Genomic DNA, 13,533 nt, shown 5'->3' on the forward strand with positions numbered 1-13,533 from the left:
CAGAAACGTCCCTATTCAGAGACGATGCTCCTGTAATGTGGTTTACAGTAGTGTAGATGACTTTAATGGCTGACAGTATACTGTATGGACAAGGAGTTGATGGTGTCCCATCATCTCCACAGGGCCTTACAGTACACACACCAACTGTAAATCACTGCTTCTAAACTGGATAGGTACATGAACGCTATGGGAACTAAACTAGTTGGTTGTCCTTGAGTTAACATTGACAGAAGGAAATAGTCCGGTCTGAATCCCCAAACCTGGAGGAGGAACCACAAACACACCTTCTGTCATAGTGATGCATCTGATAACGCTGGTTCTCTATAGCAAGGTTGCAGGGTTGAAACCCAGCTCTCCAGGCATGCGTTGTTGCAGGGTTTCTCCCCACAGACCAAGGCATGCATGTCAGGTTAAGTGCAGTATCTAGATGTGAGTGAGTGAGTGAGTGAGTGAGTGAGTGAGTGAGTGAGCCCCGTTCACATGTACTTGTGTTTCTGTGCTTTGGCCTGTCACCCACACAAAGTGAGCATATAAGGCACCAAAAACAGTTCTTTCAAAACTCACACCAGAGGGGACATTTGCTAATTCTCCACTGTAAGCCAACCAACATGCTCCGACATCCCAAGTCCGACTTGTGTTTTTCCAAGCTCAGTCACTGCTCTGTGTAGAAGAGCACAGGCGAAGGACGCCCTTATGCCTACCACTCTCGGTATTCCACATTCAAGGGAGGGTAGGAAACTTCCCGGCAAACATGCTCATCGGGGCTCAGTGTCAGATCTCTTTGGGCAAAACTTTGGCCCCCAGTGGGGCTCACTGCCACTGAAAAGGCGGGCACATGTGTTTCCCATCATATGGGGTCATGATGGAGCCCAACAGGGCGTGGCCTGTGTATGTGGGCTGCCCCCGTGGCCCGTTTCTCTGGGGCACTCGCATGTCACGGCGGTACCCTGGCCTGCACATATGGGCATCTTGCTTCTTACCATTCATTAATATCAACAATGTCATGAAGTGCTATTCATGTCACCCAAAGTGCCTTCCATTCTCACACATTCAAACACTGCTAGTGACCGTAGAGGGTCAAGAGTCTTGCCCAAGGACACAAAGACTGCGACAGACTGAGAAGGACTCGATCCCACAAACCTTCAGTAACCAGCTGGGCGCTTAACTCCTTTTCCACGGCTGATAAGCAGTGATGTGTAAACTCTAAATGACATGGTGCCCTGTCACTCCCTCCCTCGGGGTTAGTATGGGACAGAGACATGTCCAATGTTTAACTGTGTTTCCAAAGCTACAGAGAGCACAAGCCTGCGGTTAGTCAGCATGCCACTTCCTTTAAATTCATCAACAGCAACGCCATCAAAACGTGCTGAAGATAACCCGGAGCAGACATGGAGCAGATCAAACAAAGGGAGGAGTCAGACAGTTGAACATCTAAACACCTTCCCTGAAGGAGTACAAAGATGCACAGAAGACTTTTGATTTGTGGAAGACATTGTTGGGAAATGCGAGTGACATCCATCAGTGCATGTGCATGACTGCACCTGAGCTCAAGGTACAGACTAAACTAGTTTTAGAGATAAGAAGAGAAACCTGTCCAACGTAAGTCTCCCAACACTGGTCCTGCTGGGATCGTGCATTCTTCTCAAAAGGAGCCGTCTGGTTGTAGATGCTCCCTGAATGGCCCCTGTTATTGCTGGTAACGTTCAGAGCTGTGGTCATTGTTGCCACAGTGATGTTGTGATGCTCAAAAGCAGAGATCTTTGACATGCGGGTTGACAGACTGTGTGTCTCAGACTGGGATGTAGAAACCAGGAGGGAGATAGGGTCAGACCAGTTAGCCGAACTTCCCTGATGCTGGAAGATAAATATAAACAGATGAAAGTCAAAAAAATTAGAATATTGTGCAACAGTGCAACAACACTAGAGCATGATATATATATATATATATATATATATATATATATATATATATATATATATATATATGTATATATATATACATATATATATATATACATATATATATATATATATACATATATATATATCACATGTGAGGTACAGGAGTGAACGTAGCAGAGGGCAATATTTTCAGTTCTAGCCCCTCACAAATTGATGCCTTAGTTCATCATGTTAATTCCTCTTTACGTGTGGCATTAGATGATGTTGCCCCTTTAAAAAAGAAGGTAATTAGGGACAGGAAGTTGGCTCCCTGGTTTAATTCTCATCTACGAGCCTTAAAACAAAACTCTAGGAAACTGGAGAGAACATGGCGCTGTACGCACCTTGAGGAGGCCTACCTGTCCTGGAAAAATAGTCTTGTGCTTCATAAAAATAAGCTTCGACAAACTAGAACTGCTTATTATTATTATTATTATTATTATTTAAAGATGCATTTCCTTTGGTTACTGCCCCCATTCTAGATATAATCAATCTATCCTTAGTAAATGGGTATGTACCACAGGATTTTAAGGTTGCTGTAATCAAACCTTCACTTAAGAAGCCTTCTCTGGATCCAGATGACCCAATGAATTATAGACCAATATCTAACCTTCCATTTTTATCCAAAGTCCTGGAGAAAATAGTGGCCATCCAAGTATGTGAGGATATAGACACAGCAGTCTGTTTCTCACCCCTCCCACACAGATTAACATCCAAGATCCCTTCTGTATCTCCTTCCTCCCACCCTCAATCCTATTCCAAGCAGATGCAAACACAGGTGTAGTAGGCACAAAGAAGACGGAAACGCCATCAAAGGAGCCAACGAGAGAAGCAGGATGGCGGCAGCATTCCGGGAACCAACACATGGCACCAAGAGGAGGCACGAGAAGCACCAGGTAGCCACAACCAATCGCTGCCCCCGGGGCAGTCGGCCCCCACAGAGGAAACACTGGTTTACTAATGAGTTTAAGATGAGTTAAGAATCAAATTAAGCATAAACACCCGATAAATTAAAATCTAAATAAAATAAACTGATAAAAGATAACCAAGTAGAAAAATATAATTAAATATATAAAAATATTGTACTACACATTAATACTGGTTAAAAAAATAATTATTACAGGTTAAAACAAGGTAAAATTAATATAATGAAGATATGTGTCAATTAGGTAAAAGAGTAATAAAACACTGATAAAAGATGGTACAACAGACTAAAATAGATCAAAATCAACTAAAAGCTATAATAAAAAGGTAAGTCTTGAGCCTGGCCTCAAAAACAAGAACACAGATAAGAAGGCCCAAGACCATTAAGACATTTAAAAACCATTAAAATAAACCTTCAAATCGACCCTGAAATGTACAGGAAGCCATTGAAGCTTGTTTAAGACAGGTGTAATGTGTTCCTGCCTCCTGGTCTTCGTCAGTACACGTGCTGGTGAATTTTGTAGAATTTGTAAACCTGAGGTACAAACTCTCGTCTCTGCTTTTTGCGGATGATGTGGTCCTCCTAGCTTCATCCAGCTCTGACCTTCAGCTCTTGCTGGGTGGGCTCACGGCCGAGTGTGAAGCGGCTGGGATGAGGATCAGCACCTCCAAATCTGAGACCATGGTTCTCGATCGGGAAAGGGTGGCTTGCCAACTCCAGGTCGGGGGAGAGGTCCTACCTCAAGTGGAGGAGTTTAAGTATCTCGGGGTCTTGTTCACGAGTGAGGGTAGGAGGGATCGGGAGATCGACAGGCAGATTGGTTCGGCGTCTGCAGTGATGCGGACGCTGAGCCGATCTGTCGTGGGGAAGAGGGAGCTGAGCCAGAAATCCAGGCTCTCGATTTACCGGTCGATCTACGTCCCAATCCTCACCTATGGTCATGAGCTTTGGGTAATGACCGAAAGAACGAGATCGCGGATACAAGCGGCCGAAATGAGTTTCCTCCGTAGGGTGGCCGGGCTCAGCCTTAGAGATAGGGTGAGGAGCTCGGACATTCGGGAGGGACTCGGAGTAGAACCGCTGCTCCTCCGGATCAAAAGGAGCCAGTTGAGGATGTTTGGGCATCTGGTCAGGATGCCTCCTGGACGCCTCCCCGGGGAGGTGTTTCGGGCATGTCCTGCCGACAGGAGGCCCCCGGGTCGACCCAGGACACGTTGGAGAGGTTACATCTCCAATCTGGTCCGGGAACGCCTTGGGGTCCTGCCGGAGGAGCTGGTGGACAAGGCCGGGGAGAGGACGGTCTGGAGCTCCCTAGTTGGGATGCTGCCCCCGTGACCCGGCCCCGGATAAGCGGAAGAAGACGACGACGATATATTATATACATATATATATATATATATATATATATATATATATATATACATATATATATATATATATATATAAGTTCTCCCACTTAAAATGATGACAGAGGTCAGTAATTTACATCACAGGTACACTTCAACTGTGAGAGACAGAATGTAAAAAAAAATCCATGAATTCACATGGCAGGATTTTTAAAGAATTTATTTGTAAATCAGGGTGGAAAATAAGTATTTGGTCACTTCAAACAAGGAAAATCTCTGGCTCTCACAGACCTGTAACGTCTTCTTTAAGAAGCTTTTCTGTCCTCCACTTGTTACCTGTATTAATGGCACCTGTTTGAACTCATTATCTGTATAAAAGACACCTGTCCACAGCCTCAAACAGTCAGACTCCAAACTCCACTATGGCCAAGACCAATGAGCTTTCGAAGGACACCAGGAAAAGAATTGTAGACCTGCACCAGACTGGGAAGAGTGAATCTACAATAGGCAAGCAGCTTGGTGTGAAAAAAATCAACTGTGGGAGCAATTATCAGAAAATGGAAGACATACAAGACCACTGATAATCTCCCTCGATCTGGGGCTCCACGCAACATCTCATCCCGTGGGGTCAAAATGATCATGAGAACGGTGAGCAAGAATACCAGAACCACACGGGGGACCTGGTGAATGACCTGCAGAGAGCTGGGACCACAGTAACAAAGGTCACCATCAGTAACACACTACAACGGCAGGGAATCAAATCCTGCAGTGCCAGACGTGTTCCGCTGCTGAAGCCAGTGCATGTCCAGGCCCGTCTGAAGTTTGCCAGAGAGCACATGGATGATACAGCAGAGGATTGGGAGAATGTCATGTGGTCAGATGAAACCAAAGTAGAACTTTTTGGTATAAACTCAACTCGTCGTGTTTGGAGGAAGAAGAATACTGAGTTGCATCCCAAGAACACCATACCTACTGTGAAGCATGGGGGTGGGAACATCATGCTTTGGGGCTGTTTTTCTGCTAAGGGGACAGGACGACTGATTCGTGTTAAGGACAGAATGAATGGGGCCATGTATCGTGAGATTCTGAGCCAAAACCTCCTTCCATCAGTGAGAGCTTAGAAGATGAAACGTGGCTGGATCTTCCAACACGACAATGATCCCAAACACACCGCCCGGGCAACAAAGGAGTGGCTCCATAAGAAGCATTTGAAAGTCCTGGAGTGGCCTAGCCAGTCTCCAGACCTCAACCCCATAGAAAATCTGTGGAGGGAGTTGAAAGTCCGTGTTGCTCGGCGACAGCCCCAAAACATCACCGCTCTCGAGAAGATCTGCATGGAGGAATGGGCCAAAATACCAGCTACTGTGTGTGCAAACCTGGTAAAGACCTATAGTAATCGTTTGACCTCTGTTATTGCCAACAAAGGTTATGTTACAAAGTATTGAGTTGAATTTGTTATTGACCAAATACTTATTTTCCACCCTGATTTACAAATAAATTCTTTAAAAATCCTGCCATGTGAATTCATGGATTTTTCTTCACATTCTGTCTCTCACAGTTGAAGTGTACCTATGATGAAAATTACTGACCTCTGTCATCATTTTAGGTGGGAGAACTTGCACAATCGGTGGCTGACTAAATACTTTTTGCCCCACTGCATATATATATATATATATAAAATAAATAGGGCCTATGGTTAAAATCTGATAGGCCCATGTATATATGCACACATACACACACACACACACACACACACACACACACACACACACACACACACACACACACACATATATATATATATATATATATATATATATATATATACATATATAGATATATGATTGGCTGGGAATCAATTAAAATAAATTTACTAATTAATCAAAAATCTGAGAAAAGTTTATCACAATTAATTAGAATTATTTTCCAGATAAAGTAAGCAGTAAACATGCAAAAATCTACAAGAGAGGTTCAATTTATTTAGAAATTGCATAACTTGTTGAAGCGTGTAAAATCCCTGAATACTGTCTTTAACAGAGAAAACCTAAAATGAAATCCAGTTTCTGTTCAGAAACATTGTTTGAAAAAGTCTATTTAGAAAACAGTGAACAGGAAATAAATCTAGCACAGTTAGCTTATATTATTCTATGTAAATGTCATTTTCCACATCATCAGTCGAACTAGGATTGCCAACTCCCCAAAAACAAAAAAGGGACACCTCCCTGGCATGGCCCCCAAATGCTTTGATACGGCCCTGGGTTGGACGGAGTTTTGAAGGTGATCTGAATTGTATGGAATATATGAATATTATGAGCTTATAAATAGAATTTACTTTATAACGTTAAAACATGTAGGGGGATAATCTACCTCCATTTTCCTTTCCAAGATCTTTTTGTTTTCTTATCATCTGACCGTTATCCTGTCCTTCTGTTTCTGGTCCTGCATCTGCCACAGTAGCACGTATTTTACACGATGGTCTAGCAAACCTTCTTTGATGGTCAGATTGTTTTAAGAATAACCTCATTACATGTGCATCTAGTAGTTTTTACGTCTGTCAGTCACTTGTTTCTTGCTGCTTTCTGAATATGGGTACTTTAGTTGTTTATGTCATACTTAGGTTGTATTCCTCTGCTTGACCTTTAACCTTTGACCTTTAAGAGCTCTTCCTCAGCATAACTTTGTTTCCTGAAGTATGAACATTGCAGACAAATGACATTTTTATATGTCCATCTCCTGTTTAGAACGTCTATTCCTGAAACAATTATTATGTTTTCAAACCCTTTTAGGTTGGTGTGAACTGAGATAAGCAGCAGTTGTTGTATTGCACGTTCACCGTCTCTATGTGACAAATGAGTTTTACTCTCCTTCACTTACGGAGTTTTACATTAGCAGTATTTATCTCCTGCTGACAATTATCAGGCAATATTAGAATACCATTAAACATCATTAATGTACTCTGAAACACTCTTATTATACTGAATCTGTTTGAAGTAGAGAATTAATTCTATAATTATGACTGGTACCAGTGTTGGTTCACTCCAGTGTTAGAAGCAAAGAAATACAAAAAGAGTCACTTGGTTAAATGATAAATGATAAAAGAGCCGCAGTTGTGTAGCGCCTCTCAGAGTAAGGACTCCAAAGCGCTTTACACTACAGTGTATCATTCATCCATTCACACACACATTCACACACTGAAGCCGAGCAGAGGCGCTACCGGACCCTCCGACCACCACCAGCAGGCAAGGTGGGTTAAGTGTCTTGCCCAAGGACACAACAGCAGAATTCTCTGTCCGGAGCCGGGATCGAACCTGCAACCTTACAATTACTGGACAACCCGCTCAGCTGGTTGAGCTACTGCTGTCCTGTTTTGGTTTTGGTCACATTCCCTAATGTAGCTGTGCTGGTGTAAATAAGGTGAACGTTCCTGGGAGAGGGAGAGACAAACACACTGAGCCTGTGACTTTTACCACCATCTGAGCTTGTGGATGCTTGTCGAGCTCCTTTACTTCCCCGATGGGTTAATTCTTTTTGATTTCGTAAGAATACAATCGTCTGTGACGGCTCTTCTACAGCGATTTCTCCTGTAATTATAGGTGATGTGGATCACTTTTTGTGTTTTGTTTTATGCACACTGTGCTGCACGACTCTGCCCCCTGCTGATGTAACCTGGTAATTGCAAGTTCCTTGGGATGAGTGTTTTTGGCTTTTAGAGGTGACATGTTATGCGAGATCCAACTTTTGCATCGTTTTGCGCTGCCTTGTCGTTCTTGGCTGCCTCTTTTGACATTCTACTACTAAACCAGTGTTTCCTCTGTGGGGGCCGGCTGCCCCGGGGGCAGCGATTGGTTGTGGCTACCTGGTGCTTCTCGTGCCTCCTCTTGGTGCCATGTGTTGGTTCCCGGAATGCTGCCGCCATCCTGCTTCTCCCGTTGGCTCCTTTGATGGCGTTTCCGTCTTCTTTGTGCCTACTACACCTGCGCTCAGCCAGCTTCACTTTCTCGTGTGTGTGTGTGTGTGTGTGTGTGTGTGTGTGTGTGTGTGTGTGTGTGTGTGTGTGTGTGTGTGTGTGTGTGTGTGTGTGTGTGTGTGTTGGGAGGAGGGGGATGTGTGTGTGTGGGGGGGGGGGGCACCGACTGCTGTGTGGTTGTTTTTAATATTGTAAAGCGCTTTGATCTGCATTTGTATGAGAAGCGCTTCATAAATAAATTTGATTTGATTTGATTACTGTCGTTGGCCTTGCGTGCGTCATAGCCTGCCGGCAGAACGAGGGAGTCACAGGGAGGAGCGCGCTCCAGCACCCCCCCTCCAAGGACTGCAGAAAGGATGGGTGGTCTGTGTTGCAGTCTGGTGCATGAACACAAAGCACACACACAGGCAGAGGGAGGCTGCCCTCTTGCTGACTGGCGTAAGCCCTAATGTGCGGGCACCGAGATAAAGATAACGTGTGTACTTACAGCAGAGTTCATGCTGTTCACTTTATCCAGGAGAGCGATGATCAGGCTGTAGAGGTTTCCCAAGTATAACACCAGCACTCTGTGGATGTCCAACACACAGCATGTGAACATGACAGCCATATCACACGTGTGTTATATACAGTCAGCTCATAGATGGCTCCCACCTCACTCAGTAAGGTTTCATGTGTGGGTGGGGTTGATTGTAAGGCTAGTGAGAATAGAATCATGTTATGAGCACACGCTCATCCATGCAGAAGGTGCCTAGCCAGTACCTAGCCAGCTGGAACCTCAGTGAGGTTCTTGGGTGGTACATCTCCAGCTGAGCCACCAGCTCGAAGGCAGAGGGCGCGATCATGGTGATGAGCGACACTACGACACTCACCTGCAGAGACACAAGGTTCACGAGTTACGTTTGGTCTGACAGTGTCCACGGCACAAGTCATGTGACAATAAGCCAGAGAAGCTAGAGGCTGGTCCCGACAGACGACATGTCGTGTCCACCAGCACCATCACATGTCGGATAATCTAATGAAAGTAGAAATGATGATGATGATGTCAGTCCTACGTCTTCACCTCGTTCTTTTCCCACAGTGTTAGCTCCGCCTTCTCCTGCTCCAGTTTCTGGGAACGGTCCACCACAAAGTAGATGATGTAAATGCTTCCGGCTAAGGACAGCAGCACCAGTATGTTGGCTAATATCCGCAGACTGATCAGAACTGCCCTGAAGAAGAAGAAGAGTTGGGTGCGATCAGTTTAGGGAGCAAAGAGGAGCCTTTCTGCCCCCCGTCCTATTTACACGAGTCCACTTTTTCACACCATATAATACGGTGACCATATTTCCATTTCCAGAAAAGAGGACAGGAGATCTATCGATGACGTCACACTAGGGCCAGGTGATATGGCCTAAAATCAATATCAAGATGTATTGAGGATTTAACCTCGATAACGATAAATGGACGATAGCTACAGGTATGCGCAGAGACAACAGTTGTCCACTAGATGGGGCTGTCACGTGTATTACATTGACTCACATTTTTACATGACTCAAGGTGGTACAGCTTCTTAAAGAGACATGAACGTTACCAACCTACACACATCTTTTCATTTTTGATTATCAATTTTATTGACATGGAAAAATTATCCCGATAAGAGTCAGAAATTTCTATAACGATACATTTTTGATTTATTGCCCAGCCCTACGTCCCACTATGGCAAAACCACACAAACCACGTTGGGACTCATAGTGTTAGAACTAAAATTAATATCAGATTCTGCCAATAAAAGGGCTCTAAAACAATTTGTATGTAAATATTTAGCATACTTATAGCAAAATCTCGTTTTTCTGCTGGTTTAGTGCTGCAGCAACATTATATTAATAAGAAGTTATTATACCTTTGGTTTTACTACAGCGTCGGTACGCTTCCTCTGGACAGATTATTAAGAAAGCGTTGTTTCAGCTGTGAGATTAGACGATACAGTAAAATGAAAAAAAAAGTTGTCACAGACTCCATGGAAACTTTCAGAGGATTCACAAAAAGTGGCTTTCAAATGGTTTTGTTACCAGATTTTTGTGAGTTTAGAAAAGAAGAAGATGAGACGGCGTGTCCGACAATTTTGTTTTTCGTCGGACAACATTAGAACATGTCAGTGATGTCTGAGGTGTTTTCACAAACACTGTATAACTAACACCACTGGACAGGGTAGGAATTACACAGAGGCTTCTGGGGAGCCCAGTGATGTGGGGGTTCTGTTTGGCCTTGGACCCCAAAATGCCTTGAAACGGCCCTGGGTGTGTGACTGAGTTTTGAAGGTGATCTGAATTGTATCAGATGTATAAATATGACATGTGTGTAACTTCCATGCTGTCGTTCTTTTTTTAAAACACAGAGCAGTTCTGTTTACCTGTTTTCCCGCTACGTTTCGTTTGTGGCTGCAAACTTCTTCAGGCTGACGCTGATGGTGGCGCGTCACTTCCTTCTCCGTTTATCCGCGGGCAGCAGAGGACGTTGTCGCCCTCTACTGCCCGCTCTCCCCTCTCCGACGATGCAGTCCCATGCGTGGTCCAGCGTGTAAACTCCGTCGTCCCTGTTCATGGTCCCACATCCACGTCTCCTTATCTCGATTGCTTCCTTGATCCATCTTTTGTATTTTTGTTGTTCGGTGGTTATGATCCGTGTGTTGTCCCAGTCCATTATATGGTTTTCTCTTAAGCAATGATCTGTTACGGCTGACTTCTTTATTGTACTTTCTGCTTCTTCTTTTGCTGCTCTTGTGTGTTTTCGACTTGCCTCTTTCTCACACTCCTTTCTATGTTCTATTGTTCGTGTATTGAGTTGGCGTCCGGGTTCTCCTACGTATGTTTTATTGCAGAGTTTGCATGGGATTTCGTAGATGACTCCACATTTAAGTCCAGCTGGTATTTTGTCTTGTGGGTGCACTGGTCTGTTTCTAACTGTTGTGTATGGCTTTGTTGGTGTGTTTATGTTGTGTTTTTTCATTGTTGCTCTTATTTTTTCCGTTATGCCTCTGATGTATGGTAGGGTTATCACTGGTTCTGGTTCTTGTCTTTCTGGGTTTCTGGTTCTTTGCTTAGGTTGTTCTTTTCTTTCTGTTGTTGTTTGTTGTTTTCCTTTGTTTATTGCCCATGTCGGGTATCTGCAGGTCTTTAAAGCGTGTTGTATGTGTTTGTCCTCTTGTTTACGGTCTCTCTCTTCTGTTACCATGTTTGCTCGGTGATATAATGTTCTGATTACTGACATGTTGTGTATGGTGGGGTGTTCTGATGTCCATAATAGATATTGGTCTGTGTGTGTTGGTTTCCTGTATGTGTTTATGTTTAGGGTCCCGTCGGTCTGCCTGCTTATGTTCATATCCATAAATGCTATGCTGCCTTCTGTTTCTAACTCATAAGTGAATTTTATGTTGCTCGTGTCGTCAATATTGTTTAAGTGTTGTGTTAGTGTTTCTGTTTGTCCTGTTGGTATGATTTCCAGTATGTCGTCTACGTAGCGTTTCCATAGTTTTATTTTACAGTTTGGGGGGGGGGGGTGGCTATGGCTTTTTGTTCCAGGTCTTCCATGAAAAACTGGCACAGGGTGGCTGATAACGGGTTACCCATGGCGAAGCCTTCCAGTTGTTTGTATATTGTGTTGTCGTATGTGAAGTAAGTGGAGTTAGCTACCAGTCCTATCAGTTGTGCTATGTCGTCTGCTGTGAGGTTTGTCCTTTTGTGTAAAGTCTTGTCTTGTCTGATTCTGTTAACTACTATGTCTATGGTTTTTTGGGTTGGTGTTGTTGTGAACAGAGATGTGACGTCATGTGAGATGAGTATGTCGTTGTCTTCTATTGTAATCTCCTTTAGTTCTTTTTCCAGTTCTATACTATTTTTGCAGTGTTGGTCTGTATTTCCTAATAACGGGCTGATGATTCTGCTGATATCTTTTGCCATGTTGTATGTTGGTGTACCTATGCTGTCTACTATTGGTCTAAGTGGTGTTTTGTTTATGTATTTTTGGTGTTCCATATATTCTTGGTGTTATGTTTGCTGTGGGAATCCAGTGTTTGTACATTTTTTCTGTTATTTTGTCTTTTTCGTGCAGTGGCTTCAGTAATTTTTTCATGTTTTTCTTAATGTTTTCTGTTGGATCTTTTTTAAGTATTTCATATGTATTTTTGTCCTCTAGCATCTGTTTCATCTGTTGTTTATATTTTTCTCTGTCCATAACTACTGTGGTTCTTCCTTTATCTGCCGGTAGAATAATTATCTGTTCATTTTTGGATAAAGCTGATTGTTCTTCTTTTGTAATATTGCTGTGTTGAATTTGGCTGTTTTTTAATATCCCAACTACGTTATTTCTGAGTTCTGCTTTCTTTCCCTCATCTGTGATCTGTTGACATGCTAGTTCTGTTGCTACAATAAATTCATCACATGGTATTTCTTTTGGTGTGACTGCAAAGTTTAAACCTTTCTTTAATATGCTCTCTTCTGCTTCTGTTAGTTCGTATTGTGAGATGTTACATACCCATGAGTTTGGTGTGGAGTTGCCTTGTATTTCTCCCCTCTTTTTCTTGTTTATGAGTCTGTTTAACTTCTTTATGTGTCTTTCTTTCACTTTTACGAACTCTTTTTCCTGTTTTTCCATCATGTGTCCTTTAATTAGTTCCTCCATTTGTTTATCGAGTTTGTAATTCCTTTTCAAGTCCAGGTGTCCACTTTCCAGTTCGTCCTCCACACGCCTCCGTTTGGTTATGACGTTCCTTATCCTCTCCTTGAGCAGTGCTCTCTGTGCTCTATTATGTTCTGTGCTGTCTTGGACCGGATCGGTGTTTTCAGCTGTAGGCTTGTGGGTGTGATGTTCTCGTCCCGGCAGAAGCGAAGGTGGTTCCTTAGACGTTTCTGGTGTAATCGCTCCAAACGGCGGAAGTCCTTCGTTCCTTGGTGTCCGTATTTCTCTTTGAACATCTTGAGTGTGTTCTTGCTGTGTCGTTCTAGTTCCATGTTGTCGTTCTGTTTTTAACACACAGAAACAGCTCCGTCACCTGTTTTCTCGCTACGTTTCGTCTGCGGCCTCGTCAGGCTGACGCTGATGGTGGCGTATAAACGGAGAAGGACGTGTCGATAAAGGCCCTGCTTTTAACTGTTCTGTTTTCTTGTGAAAATTGTTGCAAAGAGATAAAACTCAACTGGATTACCACCAGAGCCAGGCGCACTGCGCCGTTATCTCCGTCGCTGTAAATGAGGATCCTTTTCTGGCCTTCCCCACCTACAAAGTTTAATTAGAACAATGAAACGTGACAGAGCCTGGATTTGTATTCTGAACACTTTAAAGATGTTTTAAAAAGAAACGTGTGACAAAAGTGGCGCCTG

The 13,533-nt window shown here is 43.4% G+C and overlaps 1 protein-coding gene across 5 annotated transcripts in view; it reads right to left on the minus strand.

The window, feature by feature from the left end:
• The window catches only part of LOC107373975 (transmembrane channel-like protein 3), a 296,837-nt gene that overhangs the window by 211,734 nt on the left and 71,570 nt on the right, over window positions 1-13,533 (minus strand). For all 5 annotated transcript variants that reach the window (XM_070554580.1, XM_070554581.1, XM_070554582.1 and 2 more), the window contains 4 exons: window positions 9,240-9,387; window positions 8,939-9,048; window positions 8,667-8,745; window positions 1,591-1,854 (listed from right to left, as the gene is read on the minus strand). In XM_070554580.1, the coding sequence (XP_070410681.1) occupies window positions 1,591-1,854; window positions 8,667-8,745; window positions 8,939-9,048; window positions 9,240-9,387 (601 nt within the window). The remainder of the gene's footprint in view (window positions 1-1,590; window positions 1,855-8,666; window positions 8,746-8,938; window positions 9,049-9,239; window positions 9,388-13,533) is intronic.

This window comes from Nothobranchius furzeri, chromosome 9, assembly GCF_043380555.1.
Source record: "Nothobranchius furzeri strain GRZ-AD chromosome 9, NfurGRZ-RIMD1, whole genome shotgun sequence".
In the NCBI taxonomy this organism is placed as follows: Eukaryota; Metazoa; Chordata; class Actinopteri; order Cyprinodontiformes; family Nothobranchiidae; genus Nothobranchius; species Nothobranchius furzeri.